General features: G+C 39.8%; 3 protein-coding genes across 3 annotated transcripts in view; all 3 read left to right on the forward strand.

The window, feature by feature from the left end:
* Positions 1-17,389, forward strand: part of LOC130419704 (RNA-binding protein Musashi homolog 1-like) — a 20,005-nt gene extending 2,616 nt beyond the window's left edge. Inside the window, exons 5-14 of the mRNA XM_056746626.1 lie at positions 5,052-5,093; positions 5,525-5,617; positions 12,863-12,911; positions 13,399-13,481; positions 13,607-13,724; positions 14,012-14,092; positions 14,279-14,335; positions 14,919-14,978; positions 15,189-15,340; positions 15,415-17,389. Of these exons, the coding sequence (XP_056602604.1) occupies positions 5,052-5,093; positions 5,525-5,617; positions 12,863-12,911; positions 13,399-13,481; positions 13,607-13,724; positions 14,012-14,092; positions 14,279-14,335; positions 14,919-14,978; positions 15,189-15,340; positions 15,415-15,456 (777 nt within the window). The 3' untranslated portion in view covers positions 15,457-17,389. The remainder of the gene's footprint in view (positions 1-5,051; positions 5,094-5,524; positions 5,618-12,862; positions 12,912-13,398; positions 13,482-13,606; positions 13,725-14,011; positions 14,093-14,278; positions 14,336-14,918; positions 14,979-15,188; positions 15,341-15,414) is intronic.
* Positions 17,390-17,849: 460 nt separating this feature from the next.
* Positions 17,850-22,089, forward strand: LOC130420126 (transmembrane protein 233-like). Its single transcript, XM_056747220.1, has 3 exons — positions 17,850-18,200; positions 18,927-19,061; positions 20,829-22,089. The coding sequence occupies exons 1-3, from the start codon at positions 18,015-18,017 to the stop codon at positions 20,838-20,840; spliced, it is 333 nt and encodes a 110-aa protein (XP_056603198.1). The 5' UTR covers positions 17,850-18,014; the 3' UTR covers positions 20,841-22,089.
* Positions 22,090-22,104: 15 nt separating this feature from the next.
* Positions 22,105-26,468, forward strand: zgc:73226 (uncharacterized protein LOC402792 homolog). Its single transcript, XM_056747219.1, has 6 exons — positions 22,105-22,768; positions 24,125-24,236; positions 24,614-24,698; positions 24,826-24,902; positions 25,724-25,870; positions 25,956-26,468. The coding sequence occupies exons 1-6, from the start codon at positions 22,726-22,728 to the stop codon at positions 26,002-26,004; spliced, it is 513 nt and encodes a 170-aa protein (XP_056603197.1). The 5' UTR covers positions 22,105-22,725; the 3' UTR covers positions 26,005-26,468.
* Positions 26,469-26,593: the final 125 nt, after the last annotated feature.

Genomic DNA, 26,593 nt, shown 5'->3' on the forward strand with positions numbered 1-26,593 from the left:
ACACGGGCCTGACCGCAGATGTGCCCTGCACATGATATTTAGTATTGTTAAAGGAGCAGTTCACTTTCAAAAGATATGTAGATGATCATTTACTTTAACGTCACCTGAGATGTTTATGTGTTTCTTTCTTTAGTGGAAAGGAAATGAAGGTTTTTGATGAAAACATTCCAGGATTTTTCTCCATATAGTGACTTCAATGGACTCCAAACACATGAAGGTCAAAATGAGTTTCAGTTTCAAGGACTTTAAACCACACCAGACCATGAATAAAGGTCTTATTTAGAGAAACCATCACTAATTTTGTATAAAGAACAAAAATGTATATGCTTTATAAACACAAATGCTCGCCTTGTTCTGTTCTAAGATGCACGTCCATGACTCCACGTAATACATAATATAATTGAAAAGGTGACGATTGACGTAGACGGAAGTATGGAGTCAATGTTTACAAGGTGAATGTGCAAGTTTTCAACGTAATTATGTATTATGTGAAGTCATGAACGCGCATCGCAGAACAGAGCAAGACCAGCATTTGTGTTTATAAAGCATATACAATTTTTTCTTTATAAAATGACTGATGTTTTCTCTACATAAGACCTTTATTCATGGTCTGGTTTGGTTTAAAGTCTTTTGAAGCTGCACTGAAACTCATTTTCACCTTCAAGTGTTTGGAGTCCATTGAAGTCACTATATGGAGAAAAATCCTGGAATGTTTTCATCAAAAACCTTCATTTCTTTTCCACTAAAGACACAAACACATAAACATCTTAGATGAGACGAGGGGAGTAAATGATCATGAAAACTTATTTATAAAGTGAACTACTCCTTTAATGGTACATCATCAGTTTTAGATGTAATGTTTAACACATCGTCTTAACAGATTGTGTAGTTGTTGCTTTATTTGTAACATGTTGTTCCAGTGCTCACACCTACAGTCTACATAAAACAACATTTCACAACCATTCCATTTCTGTAATGCGACGAAACAAAAGGATGTTAAACTAGGGAAACTGAGGTCAGTGTTTTTTACTGGATTGTGTTTATTGGGGGTATTTGGGGATTTTGATCTGTATAAGAAAGTCTTTTGCTGAAAGAGTTTGGAGATGAACTGATGGATGCACAATAAGAGCGGTGTATGTTTTGTCAACTTTGGGTTCATGTGTATATATTTGGTTCACATTGAGGAGTGTGAAGTGTACAGCGTTCCTGTAGCTCAGTGGTTAGAGCATCACCAAGGTCATGGGTTTGATCCCAGGGATTGCACACACTCAGAAACAAACGTCCAGTGCAATGCAAGTCACTTTGGATAAAAGCGTCTGCCAAATGCATAAATGTAAATATACCACTAAAACATTTCTTATAAAACACTCAGTTCTGATCATTGATTCTGATTATCTGAGCTGATTGGCTAAATACCCGATTTATAACTGCTAACATCATTACATAGCCTCAATATCACTTCATTTACTTTATTTTATAAAACCTTGCTACACATGTGGAGTAACCGTTTTATAAAAGCAATAACCCGCGAAGCAGTGGGTTACAAGTGCATTTTATAACAGCTAAGGCCATGTTCAACCTTGACTTCTTTTTCAAAACTGCTAGCGTCTGTTTTACATTCTAATCCTATGGAGGAAACCTTGTTTTCAAAAAACATCCTTTTTAAACGCCAGCACCGGCATCTTTTTCTGGAGCTCGGGCCGTCTTTTTAAGTTGAAAAAAGTTCAACTTTTCTGCAAAAACGCGCTACGTAAAGCTCCTTTTCACAGCTAGCCAATGACAAGTGAGTAGTGTGTTGTTTCCATAACATGCGGTGTGTGTCACATTTTTCTAGGCGCATTGGTGGCGCTTGAGATGGAAACAGTTCAACTATTCGAAACGTGTAACCCACACTGCGGGGTCATTTGAAGAGAGAAAGACGTGCGGCTCACGTTTTCCATGCGGTTTAAGATGCCAAATGTGAATCTGGCCTTAGCTGTGATAAAATGCTTTGTAACCCACTGCTTCACACAGCTCATTGCTTTATTTGACACATATGCAGATGTTTTTATTGAAAGAGTCCATAACCTCTTGTGTTGCCAGCGCAATGTTCAGTTGATCAACAGGAACACTATTTATTATTCCAGGTGTTTGTGTTCTCTGATGTCTAACAGGAGGCCTGGAATAACCTGAAGTTGTGTATGTGTGTTAAGGATGTATTGATGGCTCTGAATGCTTCTTTCTGGTGCTGTGTGAGTCTCTGTTGTGTTAATGTTTTCCTGGGGTCACTGAAGGGGGGCTGTTGTGTTGTTGTTAGGTCGCTCCAGCGGATCTGAAAGAGCACATGTGGAGGAATTCACAAACATGAGTAAGCCGTGTTCCTGAATAAGACCCGGTTGTGTGGTGATGGTTCTGATGGTTTACTTGATGTGCTGCTTGTGACGTGACGCTGAAGTCTCTGCGCTCGTCCTCCTTCTGTTCTCATGCGTCTTGTCTTGCGATTCATGCGGGAAATGAAAAGAGGATATCGTGAGACAGACGTACAGCTGGAGAGATGTACCACGCTGAGAATGTTTTCTCATGAAGAGCGAGAGAGAACAGAAACACGAGACTTAAGAAATGTGAGGTCAGATCTCATAAACACACATATTTTCTCCTGAACAAAGTCTTTATCTTTACATTTATATCACAGAAATCATTCAGCTCATCCTGTGAATCATGTTCAGTTGAGTAGGTGTTGCTTGTATTTTGTTAAAGCATTATTTAAAAGGTGGTTATTATTTTATGTTTTATAAATATGTCAGATTTTTAATGTGATGAAGTTAGTTGTTATTGCACTTGAAATAACTTTATTTGTATATTAAACAGAGAAATCTCTTCTGCTTTGTGAACGCTTGTCATCAGGAATACAGCCACTGTTTGTCTGTAGTTTTTCAGTTTTATTGGCCGTTCAGCTGTGATATACTTCAGATCAGGGGCTATATGACACTTCGTAATGTTTTTATTATTATTATGATCATTAAAGTCTTACATCCAGAACACATCGCTGGATAGATTCAGTGTTTTTTAATGACCTCGGGTTTGTGTCATAGAGAACTGATGGAGGAGAAGAGAGTTCTGTCATTGATGTGTGTGTATGTGATGAGCTGGAGAGGTGTGGAGAGACGAGAATTCCCCTTTCATCCGTAATGAGTATGGATTGCCAAAGCAACTAATCAGATTGAGGAAATAAACTGAACAAAACCTCTCTTGAGATTTATCATCATGTCACACACATATATTCACAGTTTGATGTTTTTGAGCGTCATTGTCGTACAGTATTTAGTTAAATGTGTGCCGTGACCTCAATGACCCCTGTAAACATTCACATCAGAAACGTGTTTGAAGGTTTTATGAGCCACAGTAGAGTTTTAATTAATATGATATAAATAAATACGTTTCACCTGTTTGTCACGTCCAGGACAGTAAACACACACCATAGAGCTCTAACACTTACTTTAATAAACCTGGCACAAAGAACACAATTTATGGTTTCAATAAGCCCTGATTTGATTTATTATTACAGGTGTAATTTTTGTGGGGATGGTTGTCAGGTTGTTGTCGTGTGTGTGTGTATCATGAGGGGGTGTCCATCTCTCCATCCCATCTGTTTGGGGTTCATCTTTGTCCTCAAAATTAATGAAAGCAAAGCTTCCTGCTGACACACACACACAGACAAGCCGCACACACACGTCTGGTTTATTATCTCCATGGGGGCAGTCCATATGCGTAATGTTTCTTATTCCGCACAAATTGTATATTTTATCCCCTTACCCTAAAGGTCATAGAAGACTGTTTTGCATGTTTAGATTTTCAAAAAATACTGTTATGTTTTTTTTTTTTTGCGCCTGTGGGGTTGCGCGAACCTCTCTTTTGGTCCCCACGGTGACACGAGTCATCAGGGCCGACCGGTGACATAGACAGTTGCCTAGGTCGAAAAATGACCAGAGGGACACACACAAGTCTTGAGTCTCTACCCCTCTCTTATTTTCATTATTTTGTGCTCATGAGTTGCTCTCATCTCTCTCACCGTCAGCTCTGATCAGAGATAATGACACAGACTAACAGAAGAAAATACCACAGAAATGTGTTAGCTGATGTTTTCTCACGTGATCAAGAATGGTTCTTCTAGCATTAAGACAGCGTTTCATCACTGCCATCTGGACACAATGGAAATAATGTACTGCTACGTGTTGCTCAATCAGATTTCTTGGCATCTTGTTTTTGTGTATGTATGTGTGCTGTTTGTTTCGTGTGCAGGTTGGGGCGTGGTTTGGCATCAGAAGGTGACTATATACAATATATATGTGTGTGATGTAGTATTAAACCTCTAGAGTCTGTGGGATGGATGCAGTCGGTGATGTAGATGTAATGATGACAGTGAATAACAGCATGACCTGGGCTGATAGATATGATCTCTAGAGTTAGGATGGAGATGATCTCGTCTAGTTCTGCTCATCTAGATTTTCTTGCTTGTTAAATGAAGTTTCATGAAGCAGAATATCGCTGGAAGATCAATGACACAAAGAACCACGTGTGTGTTCAAAAGACAGAATTTCCAGAATTTTCTTTATTTCCAGCGAGTGAGAAGTGACTTTCTTTCTTTTTGAGATCTGCAGGAAATGAGTTTTGATGTAATCATGCAGACGATCTCATCACATTAACATGTTCTCTTAAAGTGTCTGGACACAACAAATCAAACATTTAAGCAAAATAAAACGAATGTCTGAATAATTTTTCTCCACATCAGGTGGTCAGAGCCGACACAGGGAATTTCATTTCACATTTCTGAGGATCTTTCCATTGTGATGTTTAATAAAACTTCTGACATTTTCTGCTCACAATACTTCTTTCCCCTAGAACTGCAATGTTTGCACTTGATAAACAAGTAATAAAATCATCCGTTTAATAAAAATATAGGAATAATAAAAGATAACATGAACTCTTAATCTGCTGGCTTTAAAATGAGAAGTCATGGCGTGTCTTTAGTAACTCGGGTGGTTTTGTTCATTCACGTGTCTTTTCTCTCTTAGATTGACCCGAAAGTGGCTTTCCCGCGCAGAGCTCAACCCAAAGTGAGTTTTCTCTCTATTACACGTCTTATTATTTTATTGATGTTATGTGATTCGATACATGTCTTATGTTCAGTGAATGTTGTTGTGTGTACTATTGAACATTGAAACAGAAATGGTCCAAAGATGTGTGTTATTAGATCTCAACCATCTCTTTATTTATTCTGAAGTGTTTGTTTTTACTGATGTCTCTACTGTCTGTCCTACAATGTGTTTTGTGTAAAGCTGCTTTGCAGTGATGCAAACTTGCAGAGAGGCCAATAGAAATCGATTTGAATAGAATTGAACTGAACATTAAAGGATTCAGCCCATGTTTGTGTCCCAAGCGACATTTACAAAAATGAGGAAACCATGAAGTGCCACATAGATTCATTCCAGCCTTTATTGTTGGCCGTCATGTTTTTGTGTGACGGTTCTCTGTGTTGTGTTAACAGCTGGTTACAAGAACAAAGAAGATTTTTGTTGGAGGACTTTCAGTCAACACCACCATTGAAGACGTCAAGCAGTATTTCGATCAGTTTGGAAAAGTGAGTTTGTGTTTCACTTCTTTCTAATGTCGGTGTTTGACATGAGCGGATCTTCTTCCTGCGTGTTTGTGTGCTTCTGTTGTGATTGGTTCTTGCTCATCTGGGCTTGTGTGATTGGATTATAATTGCGTGTCACGTTTGAGGTGTTCATTAATTGGCGTGAGATCAGAAGAATCTTGATGTTTAAATAGAACATCAAACTCTTGTTAAAACAAAGAAAAGATCTGTGATCTTTTTTAATTTCAATATGCAGTTTCTTCTGTTCCTTGAAACCAGACATGAGTGAAAATGAGTTTTTGGTCTTCAGAACACACAGAACTGGATTGGTGTGTGTGTGAGTGTGTGTGAATATGACAGTAAGATTGTTGTGAGTGTGTATGAGAGATCAGAGCGCTGAACACAACGGAGCATTTATAAAGTGTGTGAAGAGAGAGAGGGGCGAGCGAGGACGGACACACACTACAGAGTGAAGTTGTAGAAGTTTAAAGGACTGAAAAGTGACCTGAGCGAACAAGAGCCCTAAACATTGAACCACAAGATTACAAACACCAGCCTGTCATTTCATTTCTTTCTTTATATATATATATATATATATATATATATTAGTGGTGGGCGTTAACGCAGTGAGACTATTATCGAGACTATTATCGCGCGTTAAAAAAATGTCGCCGTTTATCTATTCTCAAAGTTGGGTTGTGAGCTGGGTCTATACTACGCAAGCTATGATGACTTTCACCTTGATATTTTAGCGCGGATGTATACCAGCTTAACTGCACTGTACGGGGCGAAAACGAGATTTTTCAACTCGCGTGATTCGCGTCATTCGCGGAAGCAGAAGCCATAACCAGGGCTTCATTCGCGTCCTTAGCGCCGCCTCATCATCTCATAACCAGCCGCCTAATCATCTCATAACCAGGGCTTCATTCGCGTCCTTAGCGCCGCCTCATCATCTCATAACCAGGGCTTCATTCGCGTCCTTAGCGCCGCCTCATCATCTCATAACCAGGGCTTCATTCGCGTCCTTAGCGCCGCCTCATCATCTCATAACCAGGGCTTCATTCGCGTGATTCGCGCAGCAAGTAGGTCTATTGGCTCTTTGCATTAACATATAAATCTCTCGCGCTTGACACGCCATTCGCGTTTGGTCTGAACACAACATAACGTTACTGTGAAATTACCGCATCAAACGTGACGTGCTAACATGGATGCAGCTATGAAGCCGCCGGGTTTGCTTCAGGGAAAATTAATTTTTAAGAAGCTTCCCAATAGAAACATCGACAAGACTAAGGTTGTTTGCACCTTGTGCAATGCGGAATTGGTTTAGAAAAAACACTTTCTCTCAACAGGTAGTGGTCTAGCTTTAGTTGAAACCAGTAACTTTGTATTGAGATCTAATGTATTATGGCTCCTGTATGACACATCTCTTGTTGCTCCCTCACTCTTTGTAAGTCGCTTTGGATAAAAGCGTCTGCTAAATGACTAAATGTAAATGTACTGTAGGAGCTCTTCCAGTCTCAAGTACCACCTAAACGGAAATCATCCCTTAGCTAATGCGGAAGTAAACACAAGTACATTTTATTGAACATAATTTATTTTCATCACAATTATCATAGTAGAACAGCTTTCTCAAGCAGTTTGTGATGCATTTTGGAAACAGGAGATGAGCCCCTGGTCTAATGCGCCACCTTGCTTGAGAAACCCGTTCTCAAAGACTTACTTTTAGTCATTATTTGGGTAGCACACATATTCTGAATGCCTTCGGCAGAATTCAAATGAGCCATTTTAATCTAGATTAATCTAGATTAATCTTGGAATTAATCTAGATTAATCTAGATTAAAAAAAATTATCTATGCCCACCACTAATATATATATATCAAGTGAATGACAACCTTAAGTTATTTATTTATTGTGCTCTGTAACAGATGATATCTAAACTAAATGTGTTTTAATGTGATGATACTGGAGATTATTCTTCCATCTGAAAAGATTTCATTGGTGGCTCTTACCGTGGAAAGGCGTGTGAAGGTGGTCCTGAGAGGAGTGATGTGTGAAGGGAGGGGGCTCTCAGAATCTCAACTTATCTAATGGAACAGCTGCTGCCCCCCCACCCTCTACAGCTCGTTTCCACGGTGACCTGCTGGCCGTATTGTGCGCACACGTACACCACACAAGCGTGTGTGTGAGTGCGTTTGTGTGTGTGTGTGTGTGTGTGTGTGCACCTGTCTGCTGGCTGGACACACTTTATAGAACACAATCACAGAATCACGTGAAATGAAAGTGAATAAGAGGTTGTGTTGTGTTGTTGTGTTGTTGTGATGCAGTGGCGAGGCAGGTCTTGATGGTCACCGGCCAAGTTTCGGTAGTATTCTTCTCTCTAGATTAGATTTTGTGATTATTTAGAGAAGTAAAAGCATTCATGGATGTGAAGTTTTATAAAGTGAACAGCGTGAGAGTTAAACATCACCTGATCCGTCCGGGAAACTCTCTCGGTGTCCTTCATTGTCTCTTCTGTTAGACACAGTATGAAAATGGAATATGATCAGCCTCACAAAAGACAAGAACAGACCGTCCAAGAGCCCCGTCCCACAACAATACATATGATGAGAGAGAGAGAGAGAGAGAGAGACGCTGGGGTGAAGTTAGCGTTCAGTCAGCCGTGAGAGGAGGATTTCACAGCTTCACTGGAGCTTTTGTCTGCTGCGCCGTTTGAAGAGAGAAACAAGAAAGTTTGATTTCGTCAGAAATGTTTCTGAGTGTTTAAAGTCCCAGTGAAATAAAAAATGTCTTTCTTTTCATGAAATAATGCAGCGTTTACTGTAAACAGTTAATCAATTTGGGTCAATGTCTTTTTAAAATTTGTGTGGCCTCCTAATGTTCAATTAAAATCTGAAAATGTACTTCCTTCCTGAAGTGTCAATCCATTTTAAATGACGTATGTTTTACAGATTGGGCGGAGCCTCCGTTAACTCCTCCCCTTTAGTTGTCACTCTGTCTGCTGCCAGTTACATTGTAAAATGCAACGGCTGTTTTATACATCCAATCAAATCGCAGAGAAAGACAAAAGCCACGCCCACTATTTTTCTAATTAGACATTGATGCATCAAAACACAGAAGTAAAAACGACCGCAACTCCTGGTTCATGGGGACTTTAATCTTGAGCTTGTCTATGACAGATGAACATTTATGTAGATATGATGAAAGGTTTGACTGTTGAGTTATAATCCTCATGTTTGTATTTTACACAATCTGCTCGACAATGAATGAGATTCTGCTGGGAGATTTGTTTTGTCATCAGTTTTCTTACATTTCTAAGATGTTTCTGATTGATATGTTCAGTATATAAAGCAGCTGTCCGGTCTTCGGTCTGCAGATGAGATGATGGTTGAGGTTTGGGGGGGCAGCTCTCAATAGGGGTGTTCTGGTTAAATGTCAGAGTGTAAATGTGTGTTTGACAGCGACCTGTCCGGTCTGAGAGTCTCTGACCTTTCTCATGGTCATTAAACACGTCAGCTGCTGCTGGAATCCCTCACACAGAACACGCGTGTAGTTTTATCAGACGCTCTGGTGCTTGGTCGAGCGAGGAATATCAAACATGCAGATCTGTGTTTTAGAACACTACAGTTGTGTTGACGGACACGACACAAAAACACAACATTACAGCAGAGCACTCTTCAAGAGAGTGTTGTGGGTGGTTGCTAGGGTGTTGCTATGCAGTTGCAAAGTGGTTCCAGTAAAAGCATTACTTGCTAATGATGAATTGTCATTAAAAAATGAGTAAAAGAGCTTCATTAGAAGACTAAAACATATTTAATAAAGACAAAACTTTATCTTCTCTCTCTCTCACTCTCTCTCACTCTCTCTCTCTCTCTCTCTCTCTCTCTCTCTCTCTCTCTCTCTCTCTCTCTGACTGTCTTTCTCTCTCTCTCAGTCTCTTTCTCTCACTCTCTCTGGGAAAGGTTGAGGGGGGGTCATTCCTCTAGTTGTACTTCAGCGTCTCTATGGCAACAGTGAACTTTAGCGATGGGCAGACAGAGTTTGTTTAAATTCTCCTCCACTGGTGTCGTCTCTGCTCAACAACTAATAAAAATTCTTACAAAGTTTCTTTAGTAACGGCGCTCTTGTAGTGTGTGAACTTTCCTTCCTTCGGTGGTTCACTGATTCTTTATTCATTCTCCATGTGTGCTTCAAACAAAACTGTTCTGCTTTTAATAGACAGTTCAACAGTTCACCCAAAAATGAACATTCTGTCAACATTTCCTCGCCTTTGAGATGTTACGGATCTGTATAAATGTGAGAAAGATATTAGGAAGAATGGCCCTCATAGTTGGAAAAATACGATGGCAGTCAAAAGTTCCCCAGAACTGTTTACTGTCCTACATTCTTCAAAATATCTTCTTTTGTGTTCAACAGAACAAAAATATGATAAAGTATTTTTTCCTACTATGCGAGTCAATGGGGGGGGGGGGGGGGTTTGGTTATAAATATCTTTCTCTGTGTTCATCAGAACTAAGACTTTTAAACACATATGGAACAACTCAAAGGTGAGGAAATGTTGACAGAATTTTTCATTTTTGGGTGAAGTGTGCGTTTAAAACAACATTAGACAAAGTTTGCTCACGGTTCCTCCATGTTGTTGATAAGCGCAATTGTCTGTTATCAGTGTCGAAAATACTGTCGCTATAAGCTTCACCTTTGGCAGCCCAATACACGTGAATTTGTTGACTGTTTCATCATATCATTCATAAACTGTGCGTGTACTAAAGCACTCTTCTGCCTCTCGCGGGGTAACTACTGGACTATACTAATAGTTCAAACTAGATACTGAGGTAGCAGCTGGTTGTTAGCCGTTAGCGCATAGCATGCTAGATACATAGCAGCTGACGTTAGCTTCATAACACATTTGCAGTCACCCAAAACACAACGCAAATAATTTTCTTTAGGTATATTTTGAGAAACACACTCACGACCAGGCGTTGTGCTTTGTGTGATGGGTAAAATCAATAACTTAAACTCGCTGTCGTAATCGTGCCCTTCATAGTAACTATAGATAGCGATAACATTAGTCTACGTGCATGACTTAACGAATCAACAACTTTTCACCACAAACATTTATTGTGGTTTGGTAGTCTTCGTTTACAAGCATTAGGGATGTGCACATCGATGCTGCAGTATCGATATATCGATACTCAAAAGATGCTATTTAGGTATCGATATTTTCAGAAAAGTATCGATTATCTGGTTAATTACATTAATAGTTTCAGCATAACTAAATGTTGTTAGCTCTGTGCATGCCGATCAGTGACACTATGTTATGAAAGTACTAGCTCTCGCGACAGTTTGACGTCACACACGGATCGGTCTCCGGCTGCGCAGCGCGGTCAGATGGACGTGCTATTCAGCTCCGTAACGCACACATACACAACACGCATGTATTGCACACTTGCACATTAAACAGAGGAGAGAATTGCAAGATGGCTTAGAGGAAGCGTAAAAGTTAAGTTAATGTATGCACAGTTTATATTGTTTGTAATTTTATTGATTGTATTAAGATTTTTGTTAGTTAATCAATATTTTTTCCTTCAAAATACAGTATATTACAGTACAAACAAAATGTTAAACCCTAAGAAAAATGGCCTGTTTAAAAATAAAACGGCAGAGAAAATATGCAATTTTTTTGTTGGTGCTATTTTTGTTTCTTTTATTAAGATTTATGTTATTTAATCAATATTTTTGTAAGAAGGTTGTTAAAATATTGTATTTATTTGTTTAAATTACTTTTTTTTGTAAATTTGCTAATAATAGCCAGTACAAGTATGTAATTTCTCTTTAATTGTAATTATATTTTTATTTAAAAAAAATATATATATAAAAAATAATGTCCATCATCAGTATCGATATCGGTATCGATAAAATGTCAAGAAAAAGTATCGGTATCGTATCGCATCAAAAAAAGGTGGTATCGCCCATCCCTAACAAGCATAACTCTCAATCTGTGACGAGACACGATCGTAAACTATACACAGCGGTTCTGAACTCTGACCCGCGAGATCCACTTTCCTGTCGAGTTTAGCCCCAACTCTGATAAAACACCCGAAGAGGCTAATCGGTGACTTCAGGAACAGACGCGTTCAGTTTAATGTTGAGCTGCGCAGATTGTTTGGCATATGACATTAAAGTACCGCGAGACCGATTCAAATACTGAGAAATCTGCACTTGAATCGCTATCGCGGTACTTTAATCTCATACGCTGATAGATTTGCGCAGCGCCGCATTAAATTGAACGCATCTAATTTTGTTTTACTACGGTTCTCACCTTGCTTTTGCGTACAGTGGTGTGAAGAGAATTAGAAGCGGTGAACATTTTTTATAAATTAAGTCAAACGGAACAAAATTGAACTAAACTCACTGGCAGAAACGAGCCGCAACCACCTACAAATATGGCCGCGACACCCAGCATTTATCATTGCGTGACGTCAGCGCCACATTCTCTTTTGAGACCCAGCAACATTACCTCATCTCTGGTGAGCCAGTGACGTTAGTGCGCCAATAATCAACGTGAGCACAGCCTTATAACTAAAGTACAGGACAGTAAGAAAAAATGTACATATAAGACTTTCAAATCCAGTAGCAGGAAGGCTAACGTGCAGCTCGCGCCAGCGACTGTAAGACCGCCAAATATTGATTCGTGTTCAGGCTCGTGTCGATCACTCTCTCTCTTTTCCTCTTTGTTTTTTTCTGCGGTGATGGTTTGAAGACTTGCATTGAACTAGATCACCCAGGTTACGAGTAAAAAGTGACGTATGCCGTAAAGCAGGTGATGGGGGGGGCTTGTGAATCTACCCGCACACCAAAGTAACATGTGAGATCTCAGCCAACAGTGAGCTGTGCAGATAGCAACAGTCCAGTTAGGAGTTGACCTACCACTGAAATCATTCTAGAGAGAGGATTTTAAGGTCGAATAACTCTCTATTGTGTTGATTTAAATCATAAACCTTGATGTTATTGTGTGATTGTAATTTGACTGTACAGTGTTCAGATGAAATTACACTGACAACCTTCTGTCTCTCTCTCTCTCTCTCTCTCACTCCTGAGTTTCTCTTCTTTTATCTCTCCACTCTGACCCCCTCTCTCGGCCCCTCCATCTGCTGCTCTGTGTGTTCCTCAGGAGCTTGACAATGAAGCCTCATGCTGTGTAATGGCTGTGAGTGGCTCATCTCGATCTTTTGTGTGTGTTTTGTCTGCAGGTCGATGACGCAATGCTCATGTTTGACAAAACCACCAACAGGCACAGAGGTACAGCAGAGACGCCACACACACGCAAACACACACATGCAAACACACAAACGCACACATTCACACACACATATAAACACACAAACACATGCAGACACGCACACACACACAGTTCTATTCAGAAGCTTGTTGAGTCATATAATTATTCCATTAGTCAAGTGTGTGCATGCTCATACAGTCATTGTGAGGATTTCTTGTGGAGCAGAAGTGAGCGCAGGAGAAAAAAGAATGAGATGGTTTAGGGTACAAGAGGGTTAGTCTTGATCAATAGTGTAGTAGTGAAACACCTGGTGTGATTGCAGGTGGGCGGAGCTTGTGGCTTTGTCTATAAAGTGACAGGTGAGGGGATTTATCTCCAGAGGTCTGATGTGACCGTGATATTACATTCTTAACAGAAGAATATTACAGTGAGGGGTGTACAGTCTAATGTAAGTGCTCCCCCCTCCCCTCATGAAATCACTTGTGTTTGTGTGTGTGTGTTCTCCAGGGTTTGGCTTTGTGACGTTTGAGAATGAAGATGTTGTTGAGAAGGTCTGTGAGATCCACTTCCATGAGATCAACAACAAGATGGTGAGTGTCCTGCACTGCACACAGAGAGAGAGAGAGAGTGTGTGTGCGTGTCTGTGTGTGTGTGTGATTATACACTTCTCACACGTGTGTGACAGCGTGTGTTGTGTTTGATTTATTGACTGAAGGTGGAGTGTAAGAAGGCTCAGCCGAAGGAAGTGATGTCACCGGTGGGGACGGCCCGCGGGCGCTCTAGAGTGATGCCCTATGGGATGGAATCCTTCATGTTGGGAATCGGCATGTTGGGTAAGTGGAAGAACACAAACATGAGCGGACGAGACTTTACTGCACCCTGCTGTTCACAACACGCAACTACAACATCAACATCCACGCTAGAGATCACTGAACTTGAATTGTGTTGAATTATTGTGAGATGAGAACAGCAGTCATGTTCATGTTCACTTCATGTTAGTTTAATTCATCTTCATCACATTCACTGAATCCTTAAATCACACAAAACCCTTTCTGATATTTCTGGATATCTGTCGTGTTTGAGCTGTAAGTGGAGAATGTGTTTGTCTTGACTCTCTCAGGTTATCCCGGATTCCAGACGGCCACATACACCAGTCGCGGATACCCGGGAATCACACCAGGATACACCTATCAGTTCCCAGGTGAGCTCTGTCACCCGTCCGTCCATTTAATGACTTCACTGACCATCACTGCACGCTCTCTTGATGTTTCAATCATAAATACACTCATGAGATATATCTACACACCTGTGTTGTGTTAGTCAGGTCAGGTGTGTCCTCTCCTGACGTGTCTGTGTGTTCTCAATCTGCTCTTTCTGCTCGCTCTAGAATTCCATTTAGAGCGGACGCCGCTTCTGACGTCCACACACCCCTCTGAGATCACAGGTCAGTCCCTCATCTGACACACACACACACACACACACACACACACGTATGAGATCTTTCACATACAAAATGACCTGCACACTGCAGACAATAGAGATCATTTCACCACCAAGAAACAAGATGATTCACACTAACCCTTCACATACAGTCTTGACTTCATGTTGTCTGAATAACAAACAAAACAACCCTTTTCTTTTGTGTGTGTGTGTGTGCGTGTTTTTGTGGTGATTGTGTGTGTGCGCGTTGGTGTGCGTGTGTGTTTGTGAGGCGTGTGTTGCTGTGTAGGTGTTTGTTTGTGTGGTGCGTGTTTTTTTGCGTGTGTGAATGTGTATTTGTGTGGTGTGCGTGTGTCTCTGCATTTGTCTGCGTGTCTGTGTGTCTCCACATTTGTGTGAGTGTCTATGTGTTTTAGTGCATGTGCATATCGTGTGTGTGTCTGTTTTTGGGTTTTTTAAATGTGTAACTTTAATTGATTTGCTTATAGTCAATCTGTTTCATGAACAGCTGCTTCGTAACAATGAAATTGTAAAAGTGCTGTATAAATAAAGTTGACTTGACTTGTGTGTGTGTTTGTGTCTCACAGCCATTCCACTGACAGCGTACGGACCAATGGCAGCGGCCGCAGCAGCAGCAGTGGTCAGAGGTCTGAATCATCACGATGCATTATAATCGTTCATTATATTTGTTAGAATGCATTAAATGTTGTTGTAAAGATCTATAACCAATGCAAAGTGTGACAATGTATTGATAAGTGTCATAATGTATTAATTGTAGTGACCGTTATTCATAAGACATCACAACGCATAAATAATACATTAACCCTACATTTATAATTCATTAAACATTCTCACAGGCTCCACCCCCTCGCGTGCTGCCTTTCTGAGTACCAGCAGTCCTGGGCCAATGGCAGACCTGTACGCAGCAGCCAATCAGGATTCAGGAGTGAGTGGCTACATCAGTGCGGCAAGCCCCGCCCCCAGCGCAGGGTTCAGCCACGGCCTTGGGGTGAGCCCACACACACACGTTTATAACGCTGATCATCTGTGGTCATGAATCACACACTCTTTCTCTCCTTCAAGGGTCCTTTGATCGCCACCGCATTCACCAACGGTTACCACTGAAGACCCTCCACTGGACCTCCAGCGCCGGACGAATGATGATGATGTCACGAGCATCTGCGGTCCTTCGCATTTCATTTTCCCTTTACTCTACTAACATCACCTTTAGTTTCCATCTGTTTCTCCGGCGGCCTGTGTGACGTGCTGTCACGTGCCCGAAAATAATGCTGTTTGATTGTACACGGGGAAACACGCAAGGAATTTTATACTCCACCGTTTTTATTTGACAAGTTTTTCCAGTTTGTTCTGTTGTTGTTTTTTTGCTGAATGTGTTTGAATGTTTTTACTGTACTCATGCTGTAACGGACGGAGAGAGCTGAGAAACACATCCGGAGTGTTTTTCATATTGAGGTTCATAACTAATGTAAACAACCATGAACAAATTTACTACACAAGAACAGGACAAAAAATGTATATTTTGGTACGTTTTTAAGTGCGCGGCATTGGTCAAATTATTTGGAAGCGTCGTGAGCTAAAAGAGTTTTTATATTTTTTGCTAAATTAGGTTTTTACGTGAGGGGCCTTGATTCATGAAATTAGCAGCGTGTGTAAATCCGTCATACGTGTGATTTACAGTCATGTCATGAATGAAGCTCAATGTCTGTATATACTGTACATATCTTGTGGGTTTTTGTGGGCGGGGTTTTGACTTTCTCAGACTCTCATTGGACCGTTGACTCTCTCACTTTGTTCTGAACTCTAGCGTGCTGTCTACATGGATGACGTTTAAAGACATGGAGGATAACAGAAAGCATTTAACATTACACACTTGTCGTCATTCATGTTTAAGATCATGTTTAAGCAATATTCTCTTTTCAGTTTTATATCTGTGTATGTGAGCAATAAACACTGGAGTTTGGGCGCTAGTGTTTGGAACAAAGTGTTTGAGCGGAAATAACTACAGAACATGATGATGATGATGAACACATTCACGTGTTCCTGGCTTTGTGCATGTGACACCAAATACAACATATAGATTGTGTTTTGTGGAAGGTTTGTTTCTTCACTTTCCTTCATTTCTACTCGTTCTCTTTCAGTTTTTCAGGTTTTTTTGTGAAAACTGTTTTTAATGTTTGCTATCAATGATGAGGCGTCTGGTCGTGTATTCTTGAAAGATCAAAGGGAACCTCAGACAGTGAGGAGTGCTGATGTGTGGACATATATATTATATACTGTATATATCACATGTTTTGCGCAGTGTAACACTATTGTACATTTCTCTCTCTCTCTTCTTATGTTTTAGACGGTACAATGCTGTTTTTTTTAAATGAAGGACAAATGTTTAAAGCAATGTAGTCGGAGCGCTGTTACATCTCAGTAAGTGTCCTGTTTTTTGTGTGTTTTTTCTGGTCGTGCGTGTGTTACGATGCGAGCGCACGCACACACACACACATGTTGAGAGTTCATCACTGAAGTACAGATGAACACATGTGCGCTGGTTTAGATGAATTGAGTCTGTCAGTGATCTGCTGTAATGTTCATGTTTCCAGCCTCACACTACACAATATTTGAAACTGGGTTGTGTGATGGGTTTGTTTTGTTGTGTGTTTATACTCTACAGAAAGCTCTGCACCACACGCACTGGAACTCTTTAACCATCTGAAGCAATAAGTTCTGTTTGAACTGACCGAGGCATTCAAATTATTTTTCAGAAGAGAAGCTCTATTTTTCAAGACCTGTTTTAACTCCTTTCTCAGATTTTGACAGTACTTGTTGTTGATGTTTGTTTGGATGATTTGTAAAAGGGGCGGGGCTCTGGGATCAGGAACTGAACTGGAAAGCATCAGGGGGTAACGCTCTGTCTGTCGCCACGGAGACGTGCTTCATCACTGTGACCTGATGCTCGTATAGTCCACTCTCCCTTGACTGTATTTTTTTATTTTCCACCTCTGGAAATGTTCAAATAAAAGATCCTAATAAATTATTTTTAAGCATTCCATATAATGCGTCGGTGGTGTTTTTTTCTTTGTGCATTAGTAGAGATCAGCTGTTCATCATGTTGATGCGGGATATGGATTCTTGCTCTGTGATGCTTACTTGACAAGTAATAATCTGATTCGGCGAGAGAAAGTATTTCGCTCTTCAATCGGCGAGTGTGTTATATTTGGACAAGTTTCTAAAATTACAAATCATTACGAACAGTTTTAACATTAGGAATAAATAGACTGATCATCTGATTTGCTGATCACATGAAAGCTCCAAGGCTTGAAATCAGACCTTAACTTTCTCTTTGAGCTGTGATGTTTGTTTCCGTGCCCCATAACACACACCTGATACCCTGTGACCCCAATACCACACACACACACACACACACACACACGTACGCACACGCTCTGGCGAGTTAGGAATGTGTTCATGGGAAAGTGTGGTCCATATTACCCCCTGATCCTCTTACCCACAAAGACCTGAACCCCCCTCCCGAAACACTCTTCATCTCACTTTCCTCTGTGCCGATCTATTCAACTGATTTTACATCCGTCTTCAGCACGTGTGCTTTGGTTTTCTTCCATTTGATCTGTTACGTATCTGCAGAAGATCTGCTCTGTCATCAGGCTGTCACAATGCCTCTGGACGGCTCACAGTCGGATGTGAAGGGTTCATTGGATGGAAGTTTGGATTTATTTAGAACCTGGTTTGGCCCTGCGACCCAACGTCCTCCTCTTAAAAATTACCTGCTGTTAACCATCCTCACCTGCTTCTGTCCCGCGTATCCCATCAACATCCTCGCACTGGTCTTCTCTATCATGGTGAGTGTGTGTGTGTGTGTTAGTGTGACCAACACGACTGTTTTGTGATTTTATCTGTCATCATCACATCCGTCCCTGTGATTAAAGAATGGAAAACATTCGCTCATCCTTCAGGTTAGAGATGTTATAAAACAGTTTGTGATACCTCTGATTGTTTACAAGAAGTCTACTTTCATAAACAAGCGGACGAATTTAATGACATGTGACCAATCTTACACTGAGGGGGATTGTTGGGGCATCTGTAGAGCGGGATATCACAGACACCTGACGTTGCTTCTTTTGGCTTGTTTAGTGACTTCACATACAACACCTTAGCAACAGGCAGGTAACTGCATAGCAACAGACTAATGATCGCCTGTCACCTGTGCTGTCATCACTCAATGATCTCAGTCATATAGTGACAACTTATAAAATATTATCAACACATTTATTATTGTTATATTCATATGGATATACTGTATCTATAGGAGTATGTTATATGTTTGAATATTCTCCTATGGTGACAGTGTCGTTTGTGATGTTTTGTGTAGTATGTTGTTATTTCTGCTACGCTGAAGGTGTTTGTGTGTGAGGACCACAAGGATGATCAAATAAGTCATTTTGACATTGTGAAGATATTTTTAGTGAAACTCAAGAGCTGACAGAGATGCAGAAAGGTTGGTGTAACAGTGTGGTTTAGGGTGACGTGTGTGTGTCTTTTCTACATGAAATGTGTTTTGTGTTCAGTCCAGAAACAGTTATGAGCAGGAGGATTATGAAGGTTCAAGGCGTTTAGGAAAGATGGCTCTGTATGTGTCCATCGCCTCCATTATCATTGGCATCATCATCATCTCAATTTTCTGCGTTGTGCATTTTACCACGGTAACCCCCCCCCCCCTCACACACACACACACCCTTACACACTTGTAATGTTTCTGCGTGTGAATGTAAGCAGTCTGCTGAGTTGTAAAGGCGAAAGTGAACGAAATGAAAAGTAATAGGCTGTGTCCAAACACCCCACTTGCGGTCTTGGCCCCTTGAGACCATGTGAATGCGACAGGAAGGAAGAGCGCACGTCTGTCCAATATCTTACATACGCCAAAGTGCAGTGCGCTTAACACACACTAAACCCACACAATCTGTAATACTGCTACTGAGTGGTATTCAGTGCTAAGTGCATCCCATCATCCATCACTTTTGCTCTGGTCTCTCGAAATGTTGCGGAAAGCTTTCCAGTGTAAATTACTGTACACCACACCATTTTAGATTAAATCTTTATTTATTCAATGTTTTTCTTCTGTTTTTTGGGGTACATGTGCTTTGAAATAAGACAAATAAGTAAGTGATAATATACATACGGCCGTTTGTTATGGCAGAAATAATCCCCATCAATTTGTTGGATGTGAAGCGAAAGGTCATGTGTCACACTGAAGGGGATTATTTGGCGATAACAACCGGCTGCTTGTGCATTATACCGCTTATTACTCGCCTACTTTCCACATGAGAAAAAAACTGGACATGAAATGTGAATTTGAAATATTTGATCAGCTCATTTTACTGAATGCAGACCTTCTGTGAGGTTTAGTTTGGGTTTTAAAGTAAGAAACGACGTGCAAATGTCACGAACAGACAAATTGGTTGAATCATTTGTAAATATAATGTCATATATGTTATTAATAGACATATTTATAATTAATGTTTGTGTAATATTAAACTGCTCTTCTCAAAATGATTCGCAGCATCCGGGTCAAGGGGTGTTATTAGTTTATTTGAAAAGAACAATTCTTGGATTGTCGCGACTGGCCAATCAGAATCCAGCATTTAAATGAGCCGTGTAATAAAGCACTATAAAAATAAATCAGATGTGACTATATATTTAGATATTACAGTAGCATACATATAATTTCAAATTAAAACGTAGTGTTACATATTTTATTGGTGAAAATTCCACTTTTGTATTTTATGAAACTGATTTATCACATAATTAGAAACATCACTTTGATATACGTTACCTGTTTGCACTTGCTTAGTGTGTCCCATCGGGTTAGAAATATTACATGCCCTCTAGAACAGGAAATATGTCATGAAAGTAGTCAAGTGGTCAAGTGGTCAAGTGCAAAGACCTCAAGTGTGGATATTTGGACGCAGCCATTGGCTCCTGAAAAAATGAGTCGACTCTGAATCACGCCAACGAGTCGTCTGTCGTTCTAATTTGAGTTCCGGGGCACATTTGCGTCACTCTGTGTAATGCCGCCTACGTTCCATTTGCGACGCTACAAGCGGTCTACCAATCACAGCAGACTAGACCATTTGACCAATCACATCAGAGAAGTCTGACTGAAAGGAGGGAAATAAACGGAAGAATCGCCCGAACAAATAATTTGAGAGTCAGTCAAGAAGTGATAATTATTGACTATTATTAGAAAATGAAAGTGTTTTTATACCGTGTATGAATGTAAACTTGTTGTTGGACACTCCAGAAACCAAAGTAGGACCTGAAAAGTCACAAAATATTTCCTCTCTAACAACACAAACATTGCTCAGACTAAAACATGACGGCCTCAGGATGTTTCATCTTCAGAGAGAGATTTAAGTGTCACCTGCACTTATGATTGTTCGGCTCTGTACCATGTGTTTGTGTTTGTGTAGAAAGATGCTTAGGCCGATGACACGAGCGTTGTCCTGCGATCTCATCATCAGAAGACGTCCTCATGTTGATCCGCTCAGAGGATTCAGACGTCACCGGACTTCAGCATCTCCATCTGTACATGAGAAGAGTCACAGTGAGGCCGGGGGCGGAGCTTCATCTCATGATGTCATTGCTGTCCATCAGAGTTTGTTTACAACACAGAAGACAGATTTCATTATACTGTTACAGATGAAACAAATATTGAACTCCTCATACAGACAAACTCTCAATTCAATATAATGCACTGTACCATCAGTAATTATGGTTTGTTCTTTTGGAGTAGGTTAATAACATTTGGATTTGTAAACATTTTAAACATTTTGTTCTGGCTTTTGTGAAATTCTACCAGTAAATAAGATATGTGTTTAAAAACACTTTTACTATCAGCAGCTTGAGTTTGTGAAACACATGGATTGTATTTGAGCTTGTAAATGTTCTTCATTTCTTATTTTATTGTACAGTTTATGTTTGTGTGGTCAGATATGTATCATTCAAAGTTACAATTCATGTTTGAAATCAATAAACATTTTTTAACTAAAAATATTGTTTTCAATGTCCTAAAAGGTTATATGTTAAAAATAAAATACAAATTGTGTTAAATTGTTAATATGATTACTTCTTTATGCACATGTTGCACTGACATATTACAATAACACAGAGAGACGTGTTTTCAATAAGATTTGTGTGCGAGTGTGTGATGTGTATTTGGATATGTTGTGTTATATATAGCAGTGGATGGTAATCTCTAAAGTGTCAGTCCAGCATGTTCTGTTCAGATCCACAGGTCACATGACACAGAAGAGCTGGATCAGCATTCTTCCACAAATCACAGACTGAAAGTGAATCAGGTTTAATATGACTGACACACACATATCATCAAAACATCCACGCAGATTTAGGTTTGGTTTGGTTAGTACGGTGTCACATGTGTAAAAATAATAACGAATGCATCCTATATATAACAAAGAAGTTATTTTGCATGAAGAACATGAATCTATTGTAGGCCAATACAGTTTTCCCAGCATGTCACCTTCACCTTGAGGGCAGAGCATCATGATGGAGCTGTGAAATCACTGAGGTAAACAGCCGAATGTAAGTACTGATCATAAAGCTGATGTTACCTTCCCTTCATCATCTTAACACACTGAAATCTGGAGAAAACCTCTGAGCCTGATGACACTGCGGGTTCTGTCGTCCTCTGCTGGTGATACACTTGAACAACCTATTCAATGTGTGCGTGTGTGTGTGAGTGAGAGAGAGAGAGAGAGAGAGAGAGAGAGAGAGAGAGAGACCTTTAGAATGACCTACTCATCATAATATTAGTAGCACATCCAGAATGTGTCAAAGATCAGATATGACACAACAACATTTCGTTTTTGGTACAGTTTACACCAGCATGGACGCATATTATGACAAGCAACGTGCAGAGAGGGAGGAGATTACTGTAGCGACGTCACACATGTAGAATGAGGGGCGGAGCTTATCGGCCAGGATTTCCTCATCGGTCTACAAAAATAATGACTTTAGCGACTCATCACTAAATAATAATCTCGGTTCTAAGCCCAATAAACGGTCTGCTACCAGATACTCAGTAGAATAAATAGATTCGAAATATTCTAGTTTTAACAGCAAAAGTCTCTTTTAAAATAAGAAACAACGTCATCATTTTTTAATGCTCAATGGACAAGAAAAATCAGTGGAAATAGTTTAATAGTCACTTTTAGGAAAGTTCGTATCTGTAGTGTCTGAACTCTCTGGAGCCACTGAGCGCCATCTGGAGGAAAAGACGATCACGTGTCACACACACACACATGTTAAAGAGAGAGAGAGCTGAAGTGAGTGCTGAACATCTTCATCATGTCTCTGTCTGGATCTCAGTGTCATGATGATGCTCTACACGGTAAGAGAATTAACCTCACATTTACTACACTGATTAACAATACACACTCATGAGGAAAACACTTTCCATTAGTTTAAGTGTTGTGTCATATGACTGTATTGTCACAGTAGTTCTGTGCGTCTGCTTGTCTGTATTATTATGTAAACAGGTTCAGCTGTAATCCAGTTACTGTGAAGACAGTTTATAACTAAACATACTGTACATGTCTTAAATGTTTTGAGTCATTGAGAGATGCACACAGTGTCTGTTATTATGCTGTGATAACTGAATGTGTTGATGTGACTGTGTGTTGTGAGAGAGAGAGAGAGAGAGAGAGAGAGAGGTGATTTGCTAATCTGTAACAGAAATAAAGTGCTTATGTAAGAGAGCGATTTGTTTGGCAACAACAGTGTTTCCTGCAGTGCCGATCCTAGACGTCTGGGGGCCCTAAGAAAACCATTTAGATAAACATAATTGTAAACTAAAAGAAATAATAAATCAATTAAAACACTTTAAACACAATAAACTGACAGTTAGAGCAATTTAGTATAAAATTAAATTCACATTTTGATTCAAATGTAAAAAATTCTTTACCAAAGTAACGCATGGCTCTGAAAAACATCTTGCTGTACAAAATGCTGTGTTTTAACTAATCAAATGAGTGATTAAGAAAAATAAAACATGATAAATAAAGTTTACTCAAGAAAGCTAACACAGTATAAACTAAATCTTAAATCTATATACAAACTTTAAAGACAAACATATCTGGTCCTATCGAACACCTGGTGCAATGCGGCAGCGAAGGTGTTTTTGACAGTTTCAGCCCGACGCAGTTCTCTTTTTCTCAATTGTTTAAATAGGAAATGCATTTTTGTCCATTTGTGCGCCCATGGCCGTGCTGGTCTAAAGATGAGGTGTGTTTAGGGGCATTGTTAGCGGGTGTGTTGCTATTTTGGGGAACTGAAAAAAGAACGACTCAAACCTGCTCTAAAGTCAATGGCTCAATATGTTTTTGTTTTTTTAAAGAGCGTGTTATGCACCTGGCGCAGACCGTTTTTCCTATCCTTAAACTAGCAGAAGTGGATTCGTACACGCCCTGAGTGCACTTGCGCTCTGTGCTTTAGACCATACGCTTAGATAGTTCAAAAAGAGCCCTATAACTTCTAGTTTAAATGTGTGTTATGTTGGTTAGAAATCAGACGTGAGAACTCAAGCAGACACACACAATCTCTTCAGGAGATGATCCGTAAACATCACATTACTCCAGACAGTGACGTCTCCGTTCATCATCACTTTGGATAAAAGCATCTGCTCAATGAGTAAATGTAAATGTAAGGTCTGTTCACTCTTCTCGAGTCATGTGAAGTGTAATTTCAGGCTCTTGGGCTGATCTAGAGAGTCAGAGACCATCATCATCCGTCCTTCAGAGCGACATGGAGATAATTCTACTGGACGCTCAGTTGGAGTGTGAGAGAAGTCAAAGTGAAAGGTTTGTGAGGTTGAGTTTCATCTCATGTTTGAGTGCGATGTTGTTCATTCTGCTTCACTGAGAAGCCAAATGAAGGTTTTTAATGTCATGTTTACATTATGAATCTCAGTTTACTACAGTGTGTGTTAGTTTCTCCAGACGACAGAAACAATCAAATGTCATTCTGTTTTAACATCTCAGTTCAAGAGCTGTCAGATCATTCACTTCAGTCGTCTCTCAGCAAGGTCTCAATGTGTGCTCAAGTGTCCAAAGATTCTGCAGAACTCAAACACTGGAGTCTGCATCACTTACTTTCTAACAAGCGTAAAATAAAAGAAGATTAATGTGTGAAATGATTCAGGACAGATCAATGAGTTCAGTTTTCAGTCTGAATTCAGTCCTCCACAGATCGTGAGAACATCAGGATCTCCTAAAGCAGTCAGCGAGGGCGGCAGCAGCAGCACAGACTGTGTTACTATACAGGTAACATCAAAAAACACACAACACAAGAGGATTCTCAATCTGACAAATGATGTTTACAATTCATCAGATCAGATGCTGAGATAGAACCAATGTTGTCATCTCTCTTCATTTGTTTCTTTCTCTTTAGTCCGATGAGAGCAATAGAAGAGTGAGGACTGAATGGGTTTGGGATTGGTCCAGTCGGCCAGAAAACCTCCCGCCAAAGTAAGAGACGTAATTCATCTCTGCACTGCAAACAACGTCATTCTTACCTTACATGTTTGTCTAGTCTGAAGCAAATTATGTCAAACTTCTCAAATCAATATACATTGGAAAAGATATTTAGTCTTGCTTTTAAAAATGATATAAGAATTAAGTAAGTTTATTGGTAAAAACAAGCAAGCAAGAGTTCTGCCAGAACGTGTTGATTGTGCCAATGTTCTTTGGTCCTTCACCTTTCACAGATGATATATAACGATAAAAAGATTATTTGACCACAACATTTCTGGAAAAATCAACTTGAATTTAGTTTGATTTTCTTCTCCAGTACATAACTCAAGTAGTTTTTCTCACACCATTGGCAGATTCTAGTGCTTGTTTTATACCGTAAACTACCCTCATTCTTATATTTTCTTCCATAAATAAAGACTAATTATTACATTTCTTGTCAAGAAAGTGTATCTTAATCTAGGAATAAACAGATATTTGTACTAGAAAACAAGAGAAAATGCTCCTTGAGATTTTGTGCAGTGTGAACACTTGATTCCTGTCGAGGTGTGAAGAGTTCATCAACACAATCATCATTACATCACTTACACAAAAAATAGTTTATCAAGTGAAACTATAGCAAAAAACGAACAACACCGTCTGGTTTGATGTATAAAAAGGAGTTAAAGATGAGTTAATCTCATGTGTTTCTTTAAAAACACACAATAGACAAAATCATTTCAACAAAGTAAAGCGAGAAGTGTAGTGTAAGAACACCAAACCTGAGAAAATGACTGATTGTGATGAGCACATGAATGTGTTATTCTGTGTGTCTTCAGGGAGTTTGTGTTTCATCATCCGAAACAGTGCAGTTCTCTGAGTGTGAGGAAGACTGAAGTGATGAAGAGAGGTTTGTTTTCTTCAGGCGTGCTCCTCGTCCTCCTCTCGTCTCTGCTGGCCTCTCACGCTCTGACGCTCGGTGTGGGGTGAGCGCGCTTCACAAAAGCACAAATGTGACCCGATACCAAACCATACGATGCCAGAAGATATCATTTTATGACTTCTTTTCAGAATATACATCGGGAAACGACTGGCGTCCTCCTCCACCAACACGCTGTGACACGTGACCTTCAGCAGCTCACCGATTGGCTGAGAAGGCTGCTTCTAGTACTGTAGCTCAATCACATGATATTACGTTTCCTCATCTTTTGTGTTTGTCTCGCTATACTAATCTGAATGATTTTGAAGTTGTTTGCATTAATTGTTGGGTTTGTAAGGATTGTGTTCACTCAAATACAGTTGAATCACAGCAGGGAACAGAAATCAAACACTTATGCTATGAAACTGAGCATATAAATAACCAACAATACAGACACGAGACAAAACAAAGTGTTATTATCACTGAAATGTCAAATAAAAAATGTGCATTCAGAATGAGGTGAATGTTAATAGACCTGTCAGTTGTTTGTTTCATAAATCAAAATAATAAAAAAATCAATGTTGTGTTGTCGAAATGTGAAGGTTACTGGAGCTTAGCAGTTTCCTTGTTGTTAGACTATTTTAATCTCATTAAACATCATTGTGTATGACTCAAAAATGTTTTGTGATGCTTTTAACATGAACACAAAAGTACAGATAAGTGCCTTGACACTGCTGTTCATTTGCTTTTTGTGAGCCTATGGTTCCGTATAACACAACGTAAATACCAC

This window comes from Triplophysa dalaica, chromosome 4 (assembly GCF_015846415.1).
Source record: "Triplophysa dalaica isolate WHDGS20190420 chromosome 4, ASM1584641v1, whole genome shotgun sequence".
NCBI classification, from domain to species: Eukaryota; Metazoa; Chordata; class Actinopteri; order Cypriniformes; family Nemacheilidae; genus Triplophysa; species Triplophysa dalaica.